A 27,634-nucleotide genomic window follows, 5' to 3' on the forward strand; every position below is an offset into this window, starting at 1 on the left:
TTTTTTCAACAAAATTTTACTTTAAATGCCAGCATAATGACATATACGGGACACAAATTAATGACAAAGACCACAGAGGAACCTAAATTTATGACAATAAACCCCTTGCCTGAAACTAAAGAGAGACAATCAATGCTAACGGTGATTGTCTTATTTAAAATCCATCATCCGGGTTTAAGAAGGCAAAATCATACAAATTCTGTCACTATCCAAATACTAAACTTACTTCATAAAAAAACACGGTGATTTGGATTGTGTATCCGGATGACGTTTTTGCGGTTTGATTGAGGACATCATAAGCACAGAAATGATTGAAAATAAAGTAATAGTTGAGTCGCTGATGGTGTAGTGGTGCACTAACCTGGCTTGTGTGTGTGTGTGTGTGTGGGGGGGGGGGGGGCGGGCGGGGCAATGCGGGATCGGTACTTATTCAGTGATGTGAGTGTGAATGGTTGTTTTTCTCTATATGTTAAAGGGATACGAAACTTATTTCGCCATTTTTCATGTTCATTTACTAACTTTTAAAACGGTTTTAAAAACAATAATGCTCACCGCCATGTCCATTGGAGAATCGTATATTCCGCAAATGTTGGACTCGACTGCACAATCATATTCACTCTCTCCGTCGCCCAATGTAATGCATCTATGCTAGCTTTATTCCTGGAAAAAATGACACAAATCTACCACGTGATATTCTACTTTTGATGTGAAAGACGTGGTGTAGGATGGTCTATTTTTTGGGGGGGGGGGGGGGGGCACAAAATATACTTTGGAGAACTGCGGCTCATGTCCTGCATCTTGCTGGTGAAAATGTACTGGGATGGCGCATCTGTTTCATCATTCTGCCCATCCTGTAATGTTCACAAACGCATGACGTGCCTGCCGTTACTGTTTGTCTACCTTCTGCATACGGGGACCAACAAAACTTGTGTAAGTAAACTTTTTGTAAAAAATGTGCGATAACTTGCCGGCCTTTCTAACTTGTTTACAGTTTCTGATCGACCCCTTGCACATTTTTGCTGTGCATTTTGGTATAGTTTTTCTTTATGTCCTCGTTGTTGTCTGACTTGTCTATTGTCCAGCAATAAATTAATAAATAAATGTTAACGTCTCGTTTGGACCCATGTGTTGAAAATGTCGCCATAAAAGTGAAATATATGAATATGTGTGACGGGGGTCACAACTATGATGGTCTCGAGCTCCACGTCGCTGCCGCTTCAAGAATACCAGACACTAGGATGTGGCTTTTCCCTTTTTTTATTGTCTGCAACATAGTATGGCAAGATAGGTGAAGTCACGGGACTTTTCAGTCTAGAAAATAACCTGTGACTTCCCTGGTAGCTCTGCCTGAACTAAACATCATCCACAAGAAGCTAAATGCACAACAAATCAAAATATACAAAATAGGTGATCGTATATTAACTATTTACAAAGAAAAAGAAAAAAACACACTTTCACTGGTATCTACGTGATGCCGCTGAACGCATCACACGCAGCAGAACGGCTGCACAATGCACAGTAATGGGGGCCGCGACGAACCGCGCGGGTAAACGCCAGCCACACTAATAGTCAAATGAAAAACAACACGAAAAACTATATACAATACAATCAAAAGGAAAGAAGCATTACCTGCAACACAGTATGGCAAGATAGGTGAAGTCACGGGGCTTTTCAGTCTAGAAAATAACTGCGCAACAAAAAAAAACACCTGTTAACACAATGGATAAAAACTTTCATTCAACAAAACTTAAATGAAATGACGACACAAAAAGCAATGTGGACTCGGAACAAATTCGGGAAATAATTAAATACACAGCGCCGTAGAAAAAGGGAAAACAAAGTGAAATATTGCAATTAAACTAGAAATGAATCCGGACAGTCAATAAAACCTGACTTACCCTGTGACTTCCCTGGTAGCTCTGCCTGAACTACGGCGGGAAGCTGGTGCCATACCGTGCGCTGTTGCGTCACTTCCGTCATAATTTAATAAACGCAATATATCACTCCGTTACATATGTATATTTTGCAGGTCTTACGTGTTTTCCCATTCATTTTCAACACCGCCTATCCTGAAGAGGGTCGCGGGGAGTTGCTGGAGGCTATCCCTGCTGATTCCGGGCGAAAGGCAGACTACACCCTGAAGTGGTCGTCGGTCAGTCGCAGGGCACATATCAAGACAAACAGCCATTCACACCCTCATCCACGCCGTCATTGAGTCGGAACCGATTCCACGTTGTCCGCACACAAGTGAGGAGGTATCTGAGACTAATAGTGATTTGTTGTTCGCGAACGAACCGGCTCTTACATCCGGCTCTTTGAAGTGAACGACGGGACCCGGCTCCTCATAGGGAGCCGATCCTAATAGGAGCTGATTTTTTTCTCCTGTTTCCCCCACCACCCCCTCCCTCGGTTAAAGCCGCACGTGATTGGTCATGATCCGTGGTAGAAGAGGGAGGGGAGCGTGACACAGACGCTGCAGAGACGAGAAGGGGGAGGAGTTAGAGACACAGCAGCACAGTGAGCAGCACACGTATAGGAGAGACAGGGAGGGGAGAGAGAGCTTGAAAGCGCTACAGAGAAAAAACAACACAGTGGAAAGGTGAGAAAATGGATAGGTAACGAAGTGAAATTTGGACTAATTTCAACTTAATTGATAGTTCAAAGGCAGCGTGTAGACTGTGCAAGGTTAAAATATCCAATATCAAATTTTAATTTGTAATTTGTTGTATGGTAATCAAAGCTTACTTATGTTGTTTTACTGTAAATAGTTAAAAGTTTATAAATATACACAATCAGAGATTGGAACTTTTTCTTGACCTTGTTTGAGACGCGTCTTTGTTTTTGTACTTTGTAATTTATTCTTTGTAGCACTCCATGTAGTACTCCATGTTGATTATGTTCAGAAGAATATAAATAAAGCCATTTAAATAATAAATATTTGATATACTGTATATTTTTTACATTAGTAATTCATTTTACACATAATTTTACATTATTTTTGGTATTAAATGAACTTAAGCAACAAAAAAACCGAGGAGCCATTGGGAAGGTTCTTTTTAGTGAGCCGAGCCCAAAGAACCGGCTTTCTAAAAAGAGCCGGAATTCCCATCACTAGAGACTACAACTCCCACGATGTCTGCGGTGGTTGCCATGGTGGTGCTGACGTCATCCACCCTTGCACAGGCTGCGCCTTCAACGAGTAGAATTGTAAGGAAACCATCGATTCTTCACGCTGACAACGCAGAGGGGTATCAGCTGGAAGTTGAAAGCCAAACCCGCTGGTGTCTACCATTACATAGGTAAGAATTGACGGAAACACACTGCAACAATCCTGTCGCGTTAGCACGGGAGATTGCTCGCCTTTTTGTCGTGTAATACAGCGACAAATTGTCCCAGTTATAATTGTAATTGACCTTGGGTTTGCTGGAAAACGCCGACAATCGTGACAGTCCAGGAACAATGGCCAGCTCCCCAACAATGAAACCTATCTTATTAGCTGCTTCCAACTAAAAGCCGAGGAAGGCGTGTCACGTCGAAACACGGTTTATGTACGTGTGACCGACTCCCTGCCAACTAACTTATACCTGTTGGGCTGTTTGGTCATTGTCCAACAATAGCTAACTACAAAGAAAACCCAAGTTGTATTGTCTCGATTGTTGCTTTTGTCGCGGATTCTTTAGAGGAATCCTTGTTAGCTTTCGTGATTCTATACGTTTTGAGATCCCGAACTTTGTTTTATTTCCTATGATTCTAAAGCGAATTTAACAAGAAAGAACGCTTGTTGGCATCGTACATTGTTCAATATTCTTTGAAGCATTTTGAAAAATGCCGTGCCTTCGCAGTAGTTAGATAAAAGCCGCGTGCGGAAACTCTTGGCCTAATGTCAAACGTTGTCAAGGTTTGTTTCAGGAAATATCTCGATGTCGTTCTGAAAACGGGACACGAACTCTCATATTATCGCGTAGTTTACTCTTTTCGCCTACGTAGATTATCTCCTATCAGAACTTCATCACAGTTTGGGGATGCGTGGTGTAATCGCTGATCGCCGGTACGATATAAGGCCTCATCGTAAAAGTTTTCTATTTGGCACGTAGCCCGCGCTAGTAGGGCGAGACTCAGGTATGGAAGTGGGTGTGGTGTATATATATGCAGGAGAAAAGTAGTGGGGGGGGGGGGGTGTTTGCCTTGCAGCTTTGTAAGGAGGGTTAGAACAAGTGTGTATATGGCATTCCAGTAAGTTATTTGTCCCGGTTGCTATTTTACGGTCATAGAATACAGTACTTAATAATTGCATCCTTTACCTGTAGCGTTCCATCACTTCAGTGAGCAGGCGGGACGGTTCTTCACTTGGTTTGTAGATAGGGATAATCAGACACTGCAGTCATTTAGCATCGTGAAAACCAAGTGAAAATTTAACCCAGTAATGTAAGCTCCTAGATCAGAATCAAATAAGATGAAGAATAGATGTTTTTTTTTAAACATCACCCTTGTTAAGCTTGTCAACAGAACCAATTCATGATTGAAGATTTCATCACTGGTCTTTCTGGAACTGTGGTTTGGTTTGTCTTGAGGCTCAGGATTTGTGTGAGTCTCTTCCTGAAGCACCTTTTTTCCTTTAAGGAATATTTTATTTATGATGTCCTTGTATAATAATATATATTACCCCAATGGTTACGCCATCCAACCATTTTTATTTGGAGATCTGCTTATCCTCACATGGGTCGCGAGGGCTGTTGGAGCCTCTGTCTGTCTGTCTATCTATCGATCGATCGATCGATATTTACACACACACACAGTCAAACCTCGGTTTTCATCCATAATCTGTTCTAGAAGGCTGTTTGAAAACCGAAATTGCTCGAAAACCGAAACAACGCTCATTAAAAAAAGTTTATTGAACACGTCTGCTCACAATGGAAAGCGGCACGAGGAAGTGTCACTTCCTCGTCTAACCGAGGAAGCGTCATTTCCTTGTGTAAGGAAGGCAAGAGGAGTCAAGTGGTGCATTCAAGTGCGCTCAGTTTGTTTGAGAACCGAAATTTGTTCGGCATCCGAGGCATAAAAATCTCGAAATTTTTGGTTGAAAACCGAATTGGTCGAGAACCGAGACGTTCGAAAACCGAGGTTTGACTGTGTGTGTGTGTGTATATATATTTTATACATGCATATATACATGTATAAAATCACGGATGAGATTTTCCGCTTTTTGGCGGAATTCCGCTTTTTTTCCAGTCAAAATTTTACATATTTATATATTTTATATTGTTCCAAATCCGTAAAAAAAATTCTGGCGGGGTGTCCGGACTTGTCTTCGGCACATTCGGGGCTCATAATGTTTACAAGTAATGTTTGCAAGCATCCATTTTGAATCCCGTTTTTTATCGTGAAGCGTTAGTTTGTCGTTACTTCCTATATGGGCTAAAACCAATGTCTTACTTGTTGAGATTGGTCGCTATGTCGGCAAATGCAAATCACAACCAGTCCGTGTTCGCCTTCCTAAACACCTTTCTCGCGAATGCTGAATGTTATCGAGACTCGTGACGAAGCTAAAATGCGTCAGTCAGATGTGGATCTGAAAAACACGTTTAGATGGGACGGTGTCCCCAGTAGAAAACAGTAAAGAGGAACCATTGAGCTTGTGTCGGATTTCGTGAAAAAGCTCAATGTCACTGGTCAAGCTCTCTGTACAGTCTGTGACGATTCCATTCTATACGGATCAAGAAGGATGGAAAGCTTTACAGAGTCACGCAACCTAGGTGAAACACCGAAAACAGACATTTCTACTGAAATAGGCACTCTCATATACATGTGTATGTATATATCAAATGAAACTAATGCGAATATATTTGCACATTTGGATTAATTTGTAGCTTTGTGACCTTTAAGTGTTCCAAAAATAATAACCGGTCGCAGGTTTTCTACCCAGTTTAATCGTATTTCATGTATCATCTTCGAAACACAGCTCTGATTTACATAACGTGATCCCACAATGAACATTGATTTACGTCCTTGTGGTCGTAAATACAGCACACTTGAATTTTGTGTAATCATGCAGTAATTCTCACATGTCATTTTTATACAATAAAATTACACGTGGTAAGTAGTTTATAACTAGCTGTATACAGATGTTATATTGTAATATCACAAAGTATGTCTGTAATAATAACAGTAACATCTATTTAACATATATACAGTAAATAATTCAACTAAAGCAGTGGATCTCAACCCTTTTACAGCAAGTACAGCCTAAAAATGTCATTACCAGTTCCCAACATAATGACGACCCATCAAAATACAGTAACATAGATGGTTGAGGTGTTTGGAAAAAGTGAGGCTGAGGTTTTATTCCTGAAATATGCCCGTATTTAATAATACTTGGCCATTGCAACATTATGCAAAGTCCAAACATTAATACTGGTTAAATACAAGAAAATAAAAATGCAGTAAAGCAATGATTACAATTAAATGTGTTGTGTGAGGGGTGGGGGAGTAAGATCATAAAATAAATCGTATTTCCAATATTTTTTTAAAACAAACAATTTAACATTTAATTTCAGTTTTTTGTTTCCCTCAAGACATTAAATTTTTTAGAATATAAGTGATACCAATCTGTAAAGACTGGGAACAGTTGAGTGCTGAATTGCTTGGATATAGTATACAGCTATTTTTCATCCTCCTAGTTATGCAGATTTTTTGGGGCAGGGCTGAAACGTGGACGAGCTGACGCAACCAAGGAACAGCAAGAGTCCCTCCTCCCTGTTGTAGGTTTGAAGTGCCCTCATGTCAGCAGTGCAATTGTCATTTCCTTGTTGATAATAACTTGGCCCATTTCTCAAACTACAATGTAGCTTGGTACAAGCTATTCCTTCATCTTGAAGAAAAATATATATTCCCTGAGGTTTTAATGTGTTTTGTGTCATTTGGACAAGAATGGGCTACAATGTGAACTCGTGTATGGTGCACGTCACAAGACAGCGACCAACCATAAATGTGATGTCGTGGCTTGCTCCAGTGGGGCTAGGAGATTTTCATTCTGTTGAGCCACATTGGCGAAGAGGTTTCATCACCTCGTGCCACCCCTGAGATGGTGTCCTGGTAGCTTGGAGTAGACGGCAGCCGGATGTTCGCACACCTCCGTATTTTCCACCGGAAATACCTCACAGCCCGCTGTGCATAAGGTCCATTCACCATTTATTCATTCATTCATCTTCCAAGCCGCTTGATCCTCACTAGGGTCGCGGGGGGTGCTGGAGCCCATCCCAGCTGTCTTCGGGCAGTAGGCGGGGGACACCCTGAATCGGTTGCCAGCCAATCGCAGGGCACATAGAAACGAACAACCATTCGCACTCACATTCACACCTAGGGACAATTTAGAGTGTTCAATCAGCCTGCCATGCATGTTTTTGGAATGTGGGAGGAAACCGGAGCACCCGGAGAAAACCCACGCAGGCCCGGGGAGAACATGCAAACTCAACACAGGGAGGCCGGAGCTGGAATCGAACCCGGTACCTCTGCACTGTGAAGCCGACGTGCTAACCACTGGACTACCGGGCTGCTAAATAAATAATATTTAATGATCATTATTTAATTTTCTTTTTTTGTATGTAAATTGAGCGTGATTGTTTTCTGTCTATGTTTAGGTTGTTTCATAACTTCAAACTGTTCGTATAATTTATATGTCCCTCACTTGGGCCGCTGTCGGCTGCATTTGCGGCACTACTTAAATTGAAGAGAAGAGTTTGTTAAAAACGGTCATGTTTGGAGCAAAACTATCAACCTAAAGTAATTTCAGTATTCAACAGTGTCATTGGCCATCAAAGAAATGCCTTTAACAATACAATTTTGAATTGCTTCAAGGATGTGCTCACTAATTGTCATTTGGAATAATTTGGAACGTCCAAACTGGTGCCATCATAAATTCTTTAATTGTGTAGGCCACGGTTCACGAAACCTTAAGGATCATTGAATGTACCGGTAGCTTTCAAGTGATGGACATGGTGATAGGAAAGGTAGGAGGGAAACAGAGATAATGTTGAAAAACTATCCAATGAAAATCAGGCATTGCTTTTTGTGGTACAATAGAACCATTCAATAACAAATTATATGTACAAAAATGATGGTAACCATAGGGAAGATGCAAAATACTTGTGAAACCAAGGTGTGTCCACATTAAAATAAAATTAGAAGAAAACCTTTATTTCTCTCACAAAAGAGAAATTCCCATATTATGCCTTCAAAACAAAAATAAAAGCACCGCCGACCGATATTTTACATTTTATCATGACTTCATAAAGACTGAGGGCCGGTCGAGACGAATAAGCTCTGTGTTGCCCGCAGGCCACATTTTGCCAAGGCTGCCGAATATGATACCAACATTTTGGGGTACTGCATTGACATAATTGCAGCTGCTGCAACAAACATGCAAGCTGCAACATGTTTTAAAGCAGCAGCATAGTGGCCGCTGCCGACAATTTTAACTTTGTTGTGAATGTACTTTGCTTGGGCTAATTCTGCCCAAAAAGCAGAGGTGAATAAATCCCTTGTGTCATAGTGACGCAAATTTATTGAGACTATGTAAAATCTCCTTCTGAGTTTCAGCTTAACTTCCTGTTGTATGGACTTTGTTTCATGGGTCTTCAGCCAGTTCAATATTCCCTTGACTGGTTTTTGACTCCCTCTTTCCTTTTTAAATCTGTTTTTCCAGTGAGCCATCATGAGCGAGGAATCCAAGGAGAACTTGATCAAAAAGGCCAAACTGGCCGAGCAAGCAGAGCGGTATGACGACATGGCTGCAGCGATGAAGTCTGCAACTGAGATGAGTGACAAGGAACTGAGCAGTGAGGAGCGCAACCTGCTTTCTGTGGCCTACAAGAATGTAGTTGGGGCCCGTCGTTCTTCTTGGCGTGTCATTACAAGCATTGCAGGGAAGGCCGACGATGACAAAAAAAAGGAATTGGCCAAAGAGTACCAGGAGAAAATTGAGGCAGAGCTCAAGGGAATCTGCAAGGATGTCCTGGTGAGCTTTATTTTGTAAATCATACATTCAATTCCTGTGAGATTTATGAAAGTAGTTGTGGTTAAATCTGTACTTTTTAAATCAGAAAAAAATACAGTTGGGTGACTCTTGTTAAAAATATTTAGGAATAGTCATCAAGGTTTTACGTCAGGGAGCCCCCCCCCAAAAAAAACAAAACAAAACAAAAAAAAAAACATGGACATACTATTTTGGAGTGTGCCATTTTTCAGAATTAACCAATCACATTTAAACTGGTGGTCAATATTGAAGTTTGTGTAGCATGCTCAACAAATGATTGATGAAACAACACCCCAAAAGATTTGTTTGAACATCTTGAGGTCCTTTCAGAATCAATATCCGCATTTGATATAACAGATTTTTGAGGAAAAGTGGGAGGGAAACCGAGATAATGTTGGAACATTATCCAGTGAAAATCTGGAATTGCTTTTTATGGTAAAACAGAAACATTCAAAAACAAAACAAATTATTTGGACAAACATTATGGCAACCATAGGAAAGATGCACAATACCCAAAACTAAGGTGTCTGCTTTCCGTCTGCTTAATTGGTTTAATATTTGGCTCAGTGTGTACCGCGCTACACATGGACCACAGAAAGCAAAGAAGAATACTTTTTTTTCCCCGGAGATTAGAAAATTACAAACACGTAGATGTATGAGTAAGTTTTGTGTTTTTTTTTAACATGGTTTTTCTGCTAGGATCTCTTGGAACGTCACCTCATTCCAAAAACCTCTTCGGCGGAGAGCAAAGTCTTCTTTTTTAAAATGAAAGGCGACTACCACCGCTACGAGGCCGAAGTGGCAATGGGAGAAGACAAGCAGGGTATGTGAGGATTTATCACATTTAAGTCATCTGTTGATGCGGTTGTGTTTAAATCTTCGTCTTTCTTATTCATTTGCTTGTGGCATATTTCTTCAGCGTTTATATGCAACTCCCATGGTGAAAGTTGGGCTCTGTGGGATGATGCATTAAACCGCTGGTCACCAAACTACGGCCCACGGGCCAGATCAAATCCTCCTCCACATTTGGTCCGGCCCCCATGAACAATACCAGAGAGTCTTTTGATTTATTTTTCATCTCTATGTATTTGTATTTTATCATAACTTTGGGCTTTTGCAATTAAATATTCCTTAGTTATGACCTATTTTCATTATTAACTATTCATTAATAACGTTTTCATAAACACATATAACGTGACATTTGTTCCCTCTTTCTGCGGTCTGTGCCGTTATCTGGCAACCCCAGAAAAAAAAATCCTAGACACCCACCCCTCTTAAAGAGAACATAATCATGGCGAAAAGGTTAGATAAGAGAAAAAAATGATTCAGAATACAGGGAATTTAACCCAAAGTGGAGAAACAATTTTTTTTTAATGCAAGGTGGCTGTGACATCGGTTAGGAGGCGGTGGCGAGATTCAAAAAATATATTCTGCGGAGACACTATGAATCCCGTCAAAACGACAAGTACAATATTTTGCATTGCCAAATGTGGGCAGACAAACTGTCAATGCTAAAAAGAGGAATGTTAGCTCAGCAAAATACATTTGTACGCCAAGCTCAGCTGAACCAGCCATCGTTTCGGGCTAGCTTTCGGTTTGCTCAACTGCTAGCAAGCAGCGCTAGATCTTTTTACTGATGGAGAGTTTGTCAAGAAAAGCATGAAAGCTGTCGCGAAGGTGGTGTGTCCCGAGAAGAAATACTTTTTTAGTACCGTGAGTCTATCAGCGATTACAATCATTAGATATATCGAAGAAATCACGGGTAATGTATACATACGCCCAGCTGCAGCAGAAGAAGAAAGAATTTGAATTGTTTTCATTAACACTGGATGAGATCACGGACCTGCCCGACACAGCACAACTGCTAATTTTGTTCGTAGAGCTAGCGCAAACTTTAAGATGTGCGAGTAGCTTGCAGCCCTCCAAAGTCTCAAAAGGACTTCGACGGGGGAGAGTGTTTTCAGCAAAGTGCACCAAACTATGGACGAGTTAGACCTGGGCTCTTCAAAGCTGGCCAGCAACACAACTGACGGTGCTCCGAGTATAGTGGGCGCGTCTCGGCGATCTAATTGATTCTTATTTATTTTATAAGTCGTTTAATTTATTTCCTGCCTTTTTTTCTGTGAAGAACCTGGGGAGGGTTATTTCATTATTTATTTCATTAATAGTGTTATTATAGTTTATTATAGTGTTATATATTAATAGTGTTTTTTCCCGCTCTCCCTATCCAGCTTTTTCCTTTCTGAAGTCTGATTGTAATTTCCCCATTGCGGGACAAATAAAGGATATCTTAATCTTAATTATTTCTTCCCTGACTTTTGTTCTGTGAAAAAAAATTCAAAGAAAAGTTATTTGATTTTGTGTGGGTTTCTGGAAAAAAAAATCAATTTTTACGTTTCGGCACTCTTAAATTCACACTTTTTCTGTTTCAAACAAAAGCGAAAAGTTATGTGGCCCTCACAGGAAAAGGTTTGGGGTCCACTGCATGAAACTGTTTTAGGCACACTTGCAACAAAACAGTCCTCATTGTGCTCAGGCTGGCAACGTTCAAATTGTTATCCTAGTTTATGTACAGGGTACCCTGTTTGCTGAACAAACATTTTTAAACATCCATCCTTCCATTTTCTAATCTCCTTAGCCTCCTGAATGTCGCGGGCGTGCTGGAGTCTATCCCAACTGTCTTCGGGCGGGCAGTAGGCAGGGTACAGCCTGAACCGGTTGCCAGCCAATTGCAGGGCACACAGAGACGAACAACCATCCACGCTCACATTCACACCTAGGGACAATTGAGTTTTCTATTACCTGGCATGCATGCTTTTGGAATGTGGGAGGAAACCGGAATGCCCGGAGAAAACCCACAACAGAACATGCAAACTCCACACAGGGAGGCCGCAGCCGGAATCGAACCCTGTACCTCTGCAGTGTGAGGCGGACGTGCCCTTTTTTGAAACATTTTGAAATTTTTAGAAACAATAATTATTGATGGAAGCACATAGGTTGATGCAATGTTTTCTCACTTGAATGGATCTTCCACAGAGACATTGTTTGGATCCAAAGCAGCTCTGTAGACAGATGTTAACATTGTCAACTTAGTTCAAATCAAGTGACCTCAGAGATGAAAGACTAAGCTCTTCGAGTACCACATATTGCTTACTTGTGTTATTTCAGTGTGATGTGTTGAGGATAAACTGAATGTTGTATTTGGAAGACGCACTGTATTTTGGCTCTTTGATGTCATTGACTATGTAATTTTTATTTGACTTCAGAAATCATCAAAGCCGCGGAAGAAGCCTATAAAAAGGCTTCTGATACAAGCAGGGACCATCTGCCGTCCACACACCCAATTCGTCTTGGTCTTGCACTGAATTTCTCTGTGTTTTACTATGAGATCCTCAACTCGCCCGACATGGCCTGTGAACTGGCTAAATTGGTAAGAGCTCATGACATATGTTCTGTCATTATCAATAATTGTATTTTGATTCGAACACTCCCATGCAGGTGACTGTTACTAAAAAAAAAAACTAAAAAAAAACAAAGCATTTCATTTACAATTCATCAAGGGTATGGGCAAAGTATGGGAATCTGCAGGGCAGAGAGAAGCACTTTTAAACGGCACACGCTGCAAAAGTGCATCCCATGCCTCGATCATCTTGGGGGCCGTTATGGCTGCTGCTCATGATGGCATGCGTGTGTCTGCATGTGTGCGGTCACTGGTCCATCGTGGGAGGTTGGTTAATCGAAAAGTAGATCTTCGGTCAAAAAGGTTTGGGCACCCCTGCTCTCCAGAATGCACCACAGGGGAAAAACGTAAATTATTTTGATAATAGGCTAAAATAGCTAATATTGATATTCACGAACGTCTCTTCATACGACATTTCAAGTTATGAAACGTCTCAACAGGAAAATATTGCCTCTTGTTACGAAAGAAATTTCAAGATGCGAAATGTAAAAATACAGTATGGATGGACTGCTCCTCGCAGTTCCGAGTTTCCTGGACGCAACATACTTGTAGCTGCTCTCCCATTGGCTATTACCAAGCGTCATCCTGGCATGCCATTGGCCAAGAGGGACTTGTACCGTATGTGTCTGAGTGTGTAGATCCCTCTTCCTCAACTGGCGGACCGCGATCCACGACCGGACCGCCGACCTCCTCTGTCCAGACCGCCGACCTCCTCTGTCTCGGCCTCCTCTGTCCGGACCCTCGGCAAAATGTATAAAATAATAAATTATAAAGTGTTTTTACGTTATACATTTATTTCTATTTTTGGACTATAATCTGCGCATTACCGCGATCGCTTGTTAAAATTATCCGTTGTATTATTTGCGTGCACGAACAGATATATATTGCAGAGGACGCAGCAGCGCGACTCTGTGTGTGTGTGTGTGTATAATGTTGGACGAACTGGAGACGGGGGCATGTCGGCGATAACGATGCGCTGATTGGCTCCTCTGAACTTAAGGTGTGCCCATACATCAGCGTCACGCATTCAAAATGGATGATTGTGTCAGGAAACAGACGCATGCGCGACAAGACAAGGCAAGACAAATCGCGGGACGTTTCGATTGTGTGCAGTTTTGCTCCCGTCTACCCGGGGATCTTTGCAGCTGTTTAACAGCAGAACACCGCAACATGTTAAATGAACATCCCAGTGGCGTCCTCAAATAATATTTGCATACCTCAGACATTGCATTCACCTTTAGTGGAAAAACAGCACTGCACATTCCTGTGCTCCCTTGTGTCAGTATTTAAAATGGTTCTTGACTCCTCTTCTGATATATTTTTCAATGATTTCAGAGGGGATGTGAAAAGGGGAATTGTACAAATGAAAATAATATTTTTGTTTTCATTTTTAGTATTTATTTTGGTAAAATGAGTATTTTGTTTTGCTTTTATTAAATTAAGGGAAAAAAGACAACTACTGTTTAACAAAGTTAAAGTAAAAAATGTCTTATTCCCCTAAAAGGGCAATTTCTATTATTAAGCAGGTACAACTTAACAAAATAAAAGGGTTCCTCTGCCTCAACACAATACCTCTCATTATTTGCTGTGTACTGGCAAAGTGAATACTTGTTATTTTCATGCACCCCATTATTGGTTGGTTGTGAGGAGTGTTGATTTGTATAAGCTTGGCTTGACCATACTAAATGGGCATATAGCCCTGCTCCCCATGACCACCGTGCATGGGACCGGACCTTGGTCTTATAAAAAAAAAAAGTGGACCGACAGCATTTCTAGTTGAGGACCACTGGTGTAGATAGATACGTGTCGATGCAGTCTGCTCATCATTCGCCCGTCGAGTCATGAGGTGTTCCGATAGTTTTATGTAAATCACAAAGAAAAAGCGATCACCAGTCGGCCGATCGCTCAATATGCTGACATGCCTTGGACCTTTTCAAAGGATTATTAAAAGCTGACAAAAAATGCCCTTGGATCAGTTCTGTACAAAACGGCAGGCAAAAACCATTTCTGAGAGTGAACATGAAATAATGAGGGCAATAAACAACAAGCATGCAGTTAAAAGTTATAAATGACCATCATTTTTATTCTTTATTCTTTGTTTTTTTACATTATGCACAACTCTCATTCACTTCTGTTTATTATTCTGGGAACAAATTCCAATTGGTTAATGAAGAATGTGGCGAAAAACAGCAGAACTATATTGCAAGACCAGTCCAGTTTATTATTTAGAAGAACACCTAGGTACTTGTAGGAGGTCACCCTCTCTATGTCCGTACCCTGGTTGTTCATCAGTGCAGGTGAGGATTGTTTCCTGCAGAAATCCACAACCAACTCCTTTATTTTTATTTATCTTTTTTAAAATAATAAATTAATAAATAATTGTGTATTTATTGTGCAATAATGTAATTGTAACATGTATTTCTTACATATTTTGATGTATTTTTATTCTTTCGGAAACGTGTCGGAATTTGGGAGGGGTTGGAACGAATTTTGGCATTTGACATGGAAAACACCTCTCGACTAAACAAATTTTCTAGTGAAAAAAATTCTTCCAGAACCAATTCATTTCGTAAGTAGAGATACCACAGTACAGTAACCTTCATTACAAGGCTTTTAATTTTTCACGGCTCCATACGTATTTGTTTTTTGTCTATTATGGCTCTTTAAAATCCATAACCCGAAAAGCTGTTATTTTATCTTTCAGGCTTTTGATGATGCCATTGCCCAGCTAGACCAGCTGCAAGAAGATGCTTACAAAGACAGCACGCTTATCATGCAGCTACTCAGAGACAACTTGACAGTAAGTTTCTCTTTATTTACAATACTGAGCCATAGGTCCATTTATTATCCATACATTTATTTCTTAAAACACGTGTATAGATGTGTTTCATCAACATTCTACAGAGTGGGCCATAAACTTCCATACACTTGCTGTGGGTGTCTGCTAATGACACTCACCTGTACACCACTAAGGGTAGGCTCCACACAAATTATTTTTGCCTGGAGAACAGTCTCCCCTAACTCAATTTTACGGGCACAAGCAGAAGATTTAAGGATGCTCACTGTGAATTGACATTAAAAGTAAATATTCACATTCCTCTTACTTGGTCTCTGTATCACTGCTAATGCGCAGCAGCTCATCCCCAAATGCAATATCCTGCCTTCTTTTGCCATGGCAGTAGCCTGAAAACCATTTGGGCCCATCAGGATTTGTCTCCTGTGAAATTTACCGGGGAGAACCTAAGCATTGGTAGTCCTATTAGCCATTGTTCACTACTAACGAGAGTTGTGTGAAACCTTTAGATTTGCATGAGAACCCCAACAACCTTTCACAAATGTTTTTTTCCCCCGCTCTGTGTGTCAACGAGCAACTTTGACAATGTTTTTAGCGATCACCACCCCACCATCGAAGCCAAAGCACCACCAGGTGATGATCAGCTGACTTTTTCACCTTTAGTGTCCAAGACATAGCGCCAATAGTTCGATGACATGAGCACAAAGCCGATCATCGAACTGCGGTCTAGGGTTTCCTGTTGCCAAGTGCAGTTATGGAAACTGGAAAATGGCGCGTGAAGGACAATCCGTCATAAGCAGATATGTCTAATAACTAAACACCGCTGTTCAGATTGGGGTGAGGTTCCTTCTAATCACACCCTTCCAGGTCTTACTGTCATAGGCCATGTGAGCATTAAAGCCCTCCAGTATAACAAAGGAGCCCCCAGCGGGTGCCCCCTCCTGGGTGGGTGCTGTGGCCTGCTGTTCTGTGCACATTCACAGTCAGGATTCATCAGTCCCCCACCCAAAGGCTGCGTGAGGCTACTCTTTCATCCAGGGGCGTAAACCCCAACGTGTAGGCACTAAACCTCGGGGCAATAAGTTTTCCTGCATCTAATCGGTGCCATAGGACTGCTTGGGAGCCCAAGATGTGTATCAAGGTCAGCCCAACTGATTAGTTGGATCCTCTCAGCCTTGTACACCAGCTCAGGCTCATACCTCTGAGCGGTGGCATTCCATGACCCAAAAGACATCTTCTGTAGCTGAGGATAGGATTGCCCAGGTCCCTGTTTCCTGCTGCCCTACATCTAACATTGCACTCGAACCACTTGGTCTCCCTCCTATAGGTGATGAGCCCAACTATAGGGGAAGCTTAAAATAGATAAATATGAAATGAATGTTGTTTTTCAACCTTCTCATCAATTCTCTGCATTTCTTTCCTCAGTTGTGGACATCTGAGAACGAGGGTGAAGACGTATAGAAACCCAGAGATCAAGCAAAATTGTCCTCTGTGTCCACCTGCCATCATCCTGATTCTTATTCATCAGTACACTGAGACCACCATAACATTATTGTTGGCCTGCTCTCTCCAAACTGACTTTAATTCAGCTCTGTTAAAACTCATATTGCTCCTATGGGCTTAGGTTTACATGTTTCCTTTCGTAGAAATTTTGAGGATGAGAGCATGGGCTACAGTTGGTATATAATGGGTGCTTGTATTGTTGGCTGCTAATCGGGTGGCTTTTTTCCCCTGAGGGAGGTAGATTTCATACTACTATGGTGGTGGGGCCCATAACAAGTTCTCAACCCTTAAAAATAGGAAAGCAGTTAGTGTGTGTGAGTGTATCTCATTTTATGATTGTGGTTTTGATCCACTTACATTATAATAAAGGTGAATAGCACAAATATCCCCTCACAAGATAGGGGATGTTGACTGCTTAAGTTTAGACAGGAATTAAAACGGATTACAAAACTCACAGGTTACATTCCATCAATGTCAAATGCTTGAACTTTCCACTGTTTGAAATTCTTTGCGTGTGTGTGGGGCGGTAGGGCGGGGGTGATGAAGAAGGCTTTGTTTTGGTGATTTCCCTTTTTATATTTCAATGTAGAAGTTACAAAATTTGGATTCCACACCTTTTTACTGGTTTTCTTTTGGCACAGAAAAGTATGCTTGTTACTTTTTTCTACTTTGCATTTACGACTCTCTCCCTTTTGTCAATCCTGTCAGTAAGACAATTTGCGGAAATGTGAGAGGTTTTGTCAGGTTAGCTGTCTTTGTACGCTTGATTTGGAAGCACTCAAGCAATCAATTTTTTTCTTTTTTTTGGAGGGGTGATGTGGAAGTAAAATAAAGAATGAACATAATTAAAATTTTAATTTGTCAGGTTCAGAAGTTTGACCGGAGCGCTGTCTTTATTTAACAGTACTCTGTCCACAGGAATAATTGTACACAAATCAGAGGATTTTCAATGTTTAGTTTTCATGATGTAATTCAATGATATTTGTAGACTTTATCTTACTAATATCATTACCTTCATGTAACATCTTGAACATTTGCTTTGCTGATCAAATGTGGTTATCCAAAATTGCAGACCGAACAAAATCTACAGCGGACGTTGACAGCAACCACACCTTAACAAACCATGTGCCAAGGTTACAAAGACAAGAATATACATACAAACTTATGTGAGCATCTTTTTCTCTTTTTATATAACTGTATTTGTGGAAAAACATAGTAGCTCCTGAGTAGACCTAATTTCTTAAGTCCCTCCAAAGTACAAATAAATATCTTGTAAATTTGATGTACGGTACTATGAAAGTTTTAACTACCGTACTCCTTCAAGTTTGAATGCTTAAAAAAAAACTCTGTATACAAAATGAGGCGCAAAATCATTTATGGTCCAGTTCTGCCACAGCACTTGGTGGCAGGGCACTTCACGAGCAGTTGAAGTGTACAATAAGTGTGATCTGTTCATTTTCTGTTTTTTTGGATTGTAATCATAAGCTACATATTAACACTTTATGCCACATACTGTATGTGCTATGGGTGAGTGGCTGCAGATAAATAGTTATGTCAATAAGATACAAAAATACAATTATTGCTCACCCTTGCTTTAGTTTACATGTCTTCCTATCATCATTTAAAAAAAAAATCTTTTCTAGAGGTACCACGATTTTTATTCAGTTCAACCACAATTCAGAAGCTATGACTGATTTTCAGAGGTGAATGTTAAGGACATTTTTATTTATTACCTTTGACGTTTTAATGTTATATCAGTGACCATTATGGGGTTTTCTTTGATTAAGAGGGTTACCAACAATTCTGTACATGCGTGTGTGTATTCATTTGCGAGGGATAACTAAACCTTCCAGGTTTTGATATGCCACATTGCACAGTTTGTCAGCTCAACATAACCAGGTAATTAAATGTGGTCCGAACAAATAAAAGCTTTGTGACCAAATTTCTAAATGAACATCTGACAAATGCGGGTTAAAATTCATTTTGGTGTGTGTTGATATAAACTCACTGGCAAGTTTGGCCGGTGAACCATGAGACGATCATGACAGCCTATTATCAAAATAACTTAACCTTTACGCTAGGTTTTGTTCTCAGAGATTTCCAATACATTTTGTGAATGTTGGTATTTCACGCCACATACGGGAGCGCAACCAGTGTGAGACATAGTATGAGGTACATAAGTAAAAAATGCATAGCTCAATTTAAAAAATGCTAAGTGAAAGTCTTGATTGGTTGGTAACTCATTGGATATTGATTTTAAAAGTTCTTTTAGAACCCTCTTTATCACGCTCACTCAATCTCAAGTATTCTGCCACACGGAGTACAGGAGTGATGGCTCCAGTTTTTTTTTTCCCTCTCCGAGCATACATACAGTATATTAAAACCTATATTTTGGAACACAATGCATTGACCATTGAATACAATGGTCTTAACTGGGGCTACACAGATCTCTGATGGGGCTATAGCCCCCTCGCCACAGTGCAGCCCGATTCCTGGACTACACAATTTTCGGCGTGTTCCACTTTGGTGTTGAATTACAAATTAATGTGGCAATATAAGCACAAGAATAATTACATTATTAAGACAAGCTGATTGTCTGGGCACCCTGAGATCTTTTTTTAAATCTAACCTGCATGAGACAGAAAAAGGACCAGCAAATAAATTGGTTGATCTGGTAAGTATATTTGTTTTACTTGATTCCAGCTTTCAGTTAAAGTTAAGGTCCAGACCTAAATCTGAGAATGGGAAGGTCTTAAAACTGCTATTCACAAGTGCATTACATCTAATCTACCAGAGGTAGTTTGCGAGGAACAATGAGCAAAAAAATAAATCAGTCGCTAGTTGTGCAAAACTGACATATCCCAAAACTCACATCTGTCATTGCAGCAAAAGGTGGGTATGTAAAGTACTAACTTGGAGGAGCCAAATAATTTTTCACGCCCCAACTTTATAAAAGCTTTTCTTCAAATAAAAAAAAATTTTTTTGCACTTAATGATTGTTGATTCTTCACAAAAAAATAACTATCTTTGAATCCTGAAAACGTGGCACATGTTCAAAAATCTATAATCAACAGGCTTGTCTTTCATCTATAACCGCTTAAAACAAAGTGTGGGAATGTAAAAAATATTTGTTGGTTTGTTGTGTGTGTGTGCTATTGTTAAATTGTCTCGTGTTCTGAAAATGTTTCCTTACAGTTCAGGGCTCCATCCAGACTGCCTCTAAATGAGGACATTTTGCTCTAAAAGTTTAGATTTTTCTTCGACTCAAGTGCAACCGGTAAATTGTAAGGTTTTTGTCTTATTTGCTATTGAATATTTTTTGTTGGCGCCAACCTTATGATTCACACTTCTGTTCATTGATCAGCAACATAGTAAAAATGAAAAGACTAAATATTTACTTTTCTAAGTCAGTTTACAATGACTCATGCTCACCCACCAAGATGCTTGTGCCCACCCTTTCTATGTGTGTGTACGTGTGTCAAGACAATGACGTGTATAATATGTACACATTTGTAAATAACGAGAGCCGAGGACACTGCGGAAGACTGGCACTTGGGGCAGCAGTCTAAAACTCAACATCTAAGGCTAAACAAATAAAACTAACCGCTTAATATGCCAGAAAAGTGCAGTCAATCATGGTACTGTGATTCTCGAGATGGGTCATGGTCTCGGAATCGAAGGCAATTTTATTCTGTCTCGGACAGGGCGTACTCGGGACCGGCCCGGCGAGACCAGACCACTACAACTGTTCAGTGAGAAACACAGAATGCAGGTGCTGCTCCCAGTGTCGCCTGGAGCAGATTTTATTTTATCTTCAGATGAGAATGTCAAACAAACAAGCAACAAGTCACAAACAAAATACATTATTTATCGCGAAACATCATTTGTTTGGCAATTACGTTGATTGTGGTTTTAGCAGGCAGTACGGTTTACACAGCACAAGTCAGTGCCTCCTAAACCACATTTTAAGTGTCTGTGCTACTCCTGCTTTTATGATGAAGAGTCATTTTGTACTTCTCCATCCACCTTTGCCATTAAGTCAGTCAAGGGTCATGTAAACGAGCTTGAGTCAAGCTAGAAGTTTCACATTATACGTTATAACATTTAATACAGGTTTCCAACGTTGAACAACTATTTATTTTTCTAAAAGTCTCATTTGTGATTGGTAAATATAAAATACACTAACCGTAAGAAATTTAAAAAACGAGCACGCAACAAGTTGAACCAACAATTCTCAGCCCAAGGGTTTATCTATTGAAAAAGCGATTGGGTGGGGCTGGGTTTGAAGTACATTTTACGTGAACGGCTGCAAATGATGAAAGACAGCATAAGATATCGCGAGACACGTGACGTCATACTCTGTGTCGGCCGCCCAGAGGTTTGGACTGGTATCTGGAAACAACCTCTACCGACCTTCCTTTCATTCCTGTAATCCGTCTGCGTTGGGTGTGCTCCGTAGCTAGCCACGGCACACATTTTATTATTATGAAACAAACCAAAAGCTAGAGCGCACACGCAGACATATTTTTATAAGAAAAAAAATCGGTGAAGCAGGATTTCATTTGCCAACTCAAGGAACGCGAAGAGTAAGAAGAACCTTAGACGGACGCTGACAAGCTAACGTGAAGATCTAACCGCCATTATTGAAAGCGTGCGTGTTAATTCAATAGCTGTGTCGACCACGTTTCTAGCAACGCTCTTAGTCGTTGTTGTTAATTGTAACAAAGTGGTTTCGTGAGTTTACGGACCATTTCGTTCGGCCTGTGAACGACAGGCAAAGTAATTAGTCCCACGAGCCGCATCGGTTAGGCCACGCTCCGATAGCTTGCTAATCAGCCTAGCTAGCCCACGTTGCCACCTCTGGGAGGTAACGTACGGAACAACTCGTCTGAGCGCCCAGTCGTTTACGACGGGATAAAGAAGATTACCGCTTCACATTGAAGACGGGCTATTTTCGACCTTTCATAGAGCGTCAATTGCCATTACGTGTGGTGTGTGAACACGCGTCGTCATCATGAACCCGAGCGCTCCTAGCTATCCCATGGCCTCCCTCTATGTGGGGGACCTGCATCCAGACGTAACCGAGGCCATGCTCTACGAGAAATTTAGCCCGGCTGGGCCTATCTTGTCTATCAGAGTGTGCAGGGACATGATCACCCGTCGATCACTCGGTTACGCCTATGTGAACTTTCAACAGCCCGCTGACGGTGAGTCTGACAACGTTTGTCGAAAGCGAGTGAGCAATAGTTGACTCCATTTTGAAATGTAAGATCGCTAAACCTTCGTGTTGTGTTTGACTCATGTTTGCCGCTGTTGTGTATAGGGACGCATTACCCTCAATTACTCATTGTACACTGCCGCGTTCATTGTATACTGATTGTACGCGTGAAATCTTTTTAGCCGAGAGAGCCCTGGACACCATGAATTTTGACGTCATCAAAGGCAGGCCACTTCGCATCATGTGGTCTCAACGAGATCCCTCGCTGAGGAAGAGTGGAGTGGGCAACATTTTCATCAAGAACCTGGACAAATCCATAGATAACAAGGCCCTCTATGATACCTTTTCAGCATTCGGAAATATCCTGTCCTGTAAGGTAGGCGGAACAGCATTTGTCTTTGCACAGGTTGGTCTGTGGCTTGAAGGTTTTGCATACTCACCATTACATTGCATGACATAGAATCCACAGCCCAAACCCCGTTTGTTAAATGTATTTTCTATGCATGGTGTTTGTGATTGTTACTGAAGTGCTCAATATTCCCTCTCCAAGGTGGTTTGTGATGAAAATGGCTCAAAGGGTTACGGCTTTGTGCACTTTGAGACCCACGAGGCTGCTGAGCGGGCCATTGAGAAAATGAATGGCATGTTGCTCAATGACAGAAAAGTGTAAGTGGGATTATGATTGACATGTTAAGTGAAGTGTTTTACTAATCCTTTAGTCATGAATGATAGTAAATGAAACGAAATTTTCAGAATCTGTGTGTTTAATCATTAACAAAATGTATCTTTTGTTTAAATGTGCAGAGGAGTGTAGTTGGTTGCTGTGATGTAAAAAATGCAGTATACAAAACTTTGATATTAAATCAATAATTCCTTGACAACCCCCCCCCCCTTTTTTTTTTCTGGCCGCTTAAGTGATGCAAATATATTAGATCATTTGTTCACATACAAACAAAAGTATCAATAAACCTTTGCCTATAAAGTGAATTGGCGAAAGAGGAAAGTAATTGACCCAATACCAAAAAAGTGTCCGTTTTGGCCTTTTTATTTATTTTATTTTTTAAAAGTTAACGTGCGTGGACGTCCCATTTTTGGACAATCCATTAATGTAAAAATTGAAAATAGAGTACATAATTGGACCGGGTGTTTTTTTATGGGACAGCGATCATTTACTTTGTCGCCTATAAAGAAATTTCACATAGCATTTCGCAGTTGCGCGGTAACATGAAATGATTACAGTGGCCCGACTGTCAGCGTGCCCATATTTGGAAGTACTGATGCTGCAGCTTGTCAGGACTTTAAAAAAATGGAGATTTTGCCGATTGTTAGACTGCACATTGACAAGATGTTTGGTTTATCGTTACAAAAGAAAGCCATAACTGCTCGTTTTGAAGAGGAGAGAAGCAGCAAACAACTGATGGCCCTGCGGGAACTTGAATAGTTAAATGATGCTGTTGCCTGTAAATAAGTCAGCCAAAATAACACTGAATCACTGTCAGCTCCTCTCGGTTTGGAGTCTCTTAAATGATGTCATGTCGCTGCTCTCGAATAGTACATTTTTATTTCGAGGTGCCATGCCGTCGCGGCTGAAGTCCTCTTGTCATTCCGCTCCCTGCCGCAACATTCAATTCTGTGGTCCCCGCCCTTTACCACACACACACACTGGGTTTGATGACTGTGCTGCGCCCTGCAAATGCAGAATGAATGGGGCTTACACAAGGCTGATTATGTGGGATGTGTCAAATATCTAAAATTGCAGAACACCGGTTAACCTACATTGGGTTGATTTTAACATGTTTATTAAAACGGCAACCTTTCAAAGTGCATGTTTTATGACAACACTCTGTTGTATAAATTAACACCCCAGGTCGACAGGAAAATTGTATGGTGTAATAATTTGCTATAGCATTCAGGCAAACTGTAATCCAGACATAATATGGTTTGCTAATGTTTTTCTTTTTCTGGCCCATAGATTTGTTGGGCGCTTCAAGTCACGCAAAGAGAGGGAAGCAGAGCTTGGGGCCCGTGCAAGAGAATTCACCAATGTTTATATAAAAAATTTTGGGGAAGATATGGATGACGAAAAGCTCAAGGAGTTGTTTGGAAAATATGGTAAGTATTGAAAACACAATTCAGCCTTGTTTAATAAGACCCAAAACTGCTTGTACGTAGGCATAGGTCTCCAATGCACCATCTTAAAACTATCGTGCATCCGCAGGTTGGCGCGTGCCTCTGTTTTAGCGGCTAAATGGTTGGGTTTATACACCAACATTAGTCTAGATCTGTCTCATCTACTCTAATGTGCATGAACTAATAGCCTGCTTTGACAAAAGGCAAAATGTCAGTTCTACGACAACAAGAGAGGATCACTTGGATTCATTCAGTTGAACGAGAATGTTCACAGGCATAATTAACGTGTTTTCTGCCTCGTTCGGCCAATGTTTTCTTTAACCATTTGTATTTTCTTTAGGACCAGCACTCAGTATCCGTGTTATGACAGATGAAAGTGGAAAGTCCAAGGGATTTGGCTTCGTTAGCTTTGAGAGACATGAAGATGCACAAAAGGTAGGAAGGCATAAAGTGCAAATGTGGTAAATTTGCCAATGTTATTTAATATCATATCAGGTGATTTTATTTTTTTAATTAGACAGTATCTCTTTGTAGGCTGTGGATGATATGAACGGGAAAGAACTGAATGGCCGACAAGTTTATGTTGGGCGTGCACAGAAAAAGGGTGAGCGCCAGAATGAGCTCAAGCGCAAATTTGAGCAGATGAAACAGGATCGTATGACCAGATACCAGGTTCGTTTTAAAGGAAAATGTTTTCGTTGCTTCCTTCAAACTTATAACTGTTCATTCTGAAATGTTTGAAATGACACTTAAAAAAAAAAAGTCATGGCATGCAGTAACTGAAAATTCAGACTCAAAACTAACTTTTGATCTGTTTCTTAGGGTGTCAACCTGTATGTGAAAAACTTGGATGATGGCCTTGATGATGAGCGGCTACGCAAGGAATTCTCTCCATTTGGAACAATAACAAGTGCTAAGGTATGGACCAGGGGTTAACCCCGACGCCGTTTTCCTACTCTCTTTAAAACGGAACAGCCAGTGTTGAAGTTGATACTGTCGTAGCATTTAACTTGAGTTTTTTTCTTCCCCAGGTTATGATGGAGGGTGGCCGCAGCAAAGGCTTTGGCTTTGTGTGCTTTTCTTCTCCAGAAGAGGCCACCAAAGCTGTGACAGAGATGAATGGGCGTATAGTTGCCACTAAGCCGTTGTATGTTGCGCTGGCTCAACGCAAAGAAGAGCGTCAGGCCCATCTAACCAACCAGTACATGCAGAGGATGGCCACTGTCCGGGCTGTGCCCAACCCTGTTCTCAACCCGTACCAAGCAGGTCCACCCTCTGGCTACTTTATGGCAGCCATCCCTCAGGTGAGTCATGCATTTTGGAGTAGTCATATTTTTGTCTGTGATATGGCCGATTGTCTCCTAATAGTTGGGAACTAGCAGTTTTTAAATTGGGTAGTCATATATTTGCATTTGTCCTTAGGCCCAAAACCGTGCAGCATATTACTCTGCCAACCAGCTGGCCCAGCTGCGTCCCAGCCCTCGATGGGCCACTCAGGCAGTGCGTCCGCAGCGTAAGTAACCATTTGCATTGTTGAGACATGTATTTTTGTTTGTGTTGGTAAGCTCTAACATGGCTTATTCTTCCTCCAGACTTCCAGAACATGCCCAATGCGATGCGGCCTTCAGCTCCCAGGCCCCAGACTTTCGGCACCATCCGTCCTGCTACCACCACCAACACCCAGGTCCCACGCATGATGGCCTCTCAACGCATGCGTGAGTGCAACTGGTGTCTTCACTTTAATCTCTCTTTGTGAAAGTACCCTTAATTGGTTTGTCGCATTGCAGCCACCCAGGCCCTCAGCCAGCGTCCTGCCAGTGCTTCAGCCACTGCTGCCCCAGTGCGTGCAATGCCACACTACAAATATGCCGCCGGTGTCCGCAATCCTCAGCAACATATGGCCTCCCAGCCACAAGTCACCATGCAGCAGGTTCATAGATTAATTTTCTTTCAGTTCGGTACAAATGCAGCGCTTTAATTCATATAAAATATTTAATCTGTTTATCTCTCGGTATGATTTGAAAAGTTGAATAAATGTACTAGATTGATGATGAAAAAGAGCCTGGTGCAATGACAGATTATTCTAATTTTATTTCATTATTTTTAGCCTGCTGTCCATGTCCAAGGACAGGAGCCTCTGACTGCCTCCATGCTGGCTGCTGCCCCTCCTCAGGAACAGAAGCAGATGCTGGGTCAGTATTTTACCAGCGCATTTTGAAACAAATGCATATCACAAAAACATCTTACTAAAGATTCCACTTGTTGTTCGTTCAGGTGAGCGACTGTTCCCCCTGATTCAGAACATGCACCCCAGTCTGGCGGGCAAGATCACTGGCATGCTGCTGGAGATTGACAATTCTGAACTTCTTCACATGCTTGAATCGCCTGAATCTTTGCGCTCAAAGGTCGGTAACTGTGCCCAACCTTAATTGCAGACATTTCCATTTTGCGCTGTGGTTCATTTGGTATTGTTTTGATTTAGGTGGATGAGGCCGTTGCCGTACTCCAGGCCCACCAGGCCAAAGAGGCTGCTCAAAAGTCCACCACTCCTGCTGGTGTTCCCAGTGTCTAAGGTATGTGAGGAGTCTCAGTCTGGGTTGACCACAATGGCCAAGTGTTCTGAATATGTAACCATTGGTTTTATATTTTTCTCCCCAGATTGAGCATTTTGAAACCTGCTTCACCGATGGAAAAAGAGAAAAAAACTTAAACATTGAAAAACCTAAAACACTGAAAACATTGCAAAATGATAAAGTTTTTCTGAAAAAAAAAAGAAAACCATTTACTCTGCCAGGTCTAGTGATGGTTTGACTAGACCTTGATCATATACAAAAAAGTTATTGAAAAAAAAAAGCAAAATAGCTAAAATTGAATTAAATTTGAATCATTCCTCTGTTTTATGTCATTTTACTGTTTTGATGCTCAGAATATCAGCCATGGTATGGGATGGAGGTACAAGAGCATTTTTGAAAGTTTATAGTTAACTACTGGCTAATAAATTCTCATTCAATTTGTCTGTTCTTTTTGTCCCAATTTAAATACTCTTTGACGCACATGTTACGGCAAAGTTTAAACAGCCACAAGTGAGTATGGAATGAGTAAGTATCACAGTACAGTGTCTGCTAGGTTTCTGTATCGGTTGACTGTAAAATCATGGTACAAAGTGCTATTTGGTACATTGAGAACATTCTGACTATTAGCACAACGAAAAAGGCATTGCAAGACAGCTGTTCCTAGTATTTTTACTTTGTATCAATATCTTGGATTAGCAGCAGAGTTTAGTGTTGAGCTGAATGCGTTCGGCAGTGTCAATCAAAATACTGCATATCTCAATGTGTTCAAAGTTGTGGGTGCTCTGTGTGTGTATACACTTGGAGGTGAGAGTAAAATGTTTCGTAATGTAGCAGAAATGTGCGATCCAGATTTCTAGGAGCTGTAAGGGCAGCATTGACAAAGTCGTGATGATTGCATGTGCCTCCAATATGCCCACCTTGGGTC

General features: G+C 41.0%; 2 protein-coding genes and 1 long non-coding RNA gene across 3 annotated transcripts; all 3 read left to right on the plus strand.

The window, feature by feature from the left end:
- The first annotated feature begins 858 nt into the window (after positions 1-858).
- LOC127600805 (uncharacterized) lies at positions 859-2,509 on the plus strand. Its single transcript, XR_007962422.1, has 3 exons — positions 859-930; positions 2,030-2,255; positions 2,417-2,509. It is a non-coding gene; the product is annotated as an uncharacterized LOC127600805 (long non-coding RNA).
- A 621-nt stretch (positions 2,510-3,130) lies between these two features.
- LOC127600798 (14-3-3 protein beta/alpha-A-like) lies at positions 3,131-18,070 on the plus strand. Its single transcript, XM_052065604.1, has 6 exons — positions 3,131-3,299; positions 8,702-9,013; positions 9,731-9,854; positions 12,298-12,461; positions 15,196-15,291; positions 16,711-18,070. The coding sequence occupies exons 2-6, from the start codon at positions 8,711-8,713 to the stop codon at positions 16,744-16,746; spliced, it is 723 nt and encodes a 240-aa protein (XP_051921564.1). The 5' UTR covers positions 3,131-3,299; positions 8,702-8,710; the 3' UTR covers positions 16,747-18,070.
- Positions 18,071-21,177: 3,107 nt separating this feature from the next.
- On the plus strand, positions 21,178-27,150 carry LOC127600789 (polyadenylate-binding protein 1A). Its single transcript, XM_052065587.1, has 15 exons — positions 21,178-21,995; positions 22,189-22,382; positions 22,557-22,672; positions 23,979-24,118; positions 24,477-24,571; positions 24,671-24,808; positions 24,959-25,054; positions 25,168-25,440; positions 25,559-25,649; positions 25,729-25,851; positions 25,924-26,066; positions 26,244-26,328; positions 26,411-26,541; positions 26,619-26,709; positions 26,795-27,150. Exons 1-14 carry the CDS (start codon positions 21,803-21,805, stop codon positions 26,706-26,708), a joined length of 1,908 nt encoding a protein of 635 aa, XP_051921547.1. The 5' UTR covers positions 21,178-21,802; the 3' UTR covers position 26,709; positions 26,795-27,150.
- Positions 27,151-27,634: the final 484 nt, after the last annotated feature.

Source organism: Hippocampus zosterae, chromosome 5 (genome assembly GCF_025434085.1).
Source record: "Hippocampus zosterae strain Florida chromosome 5, ASM2543408v3, whole genome shotgun sequence".
In the NCBI taxonomy this organism is placed as follows: Eukaryota; Metazoa; Chordata; class Actinopteri; order Syngnathiformes; family Syngnathidae; genus Hippocampus; species Hippocampus zosterae.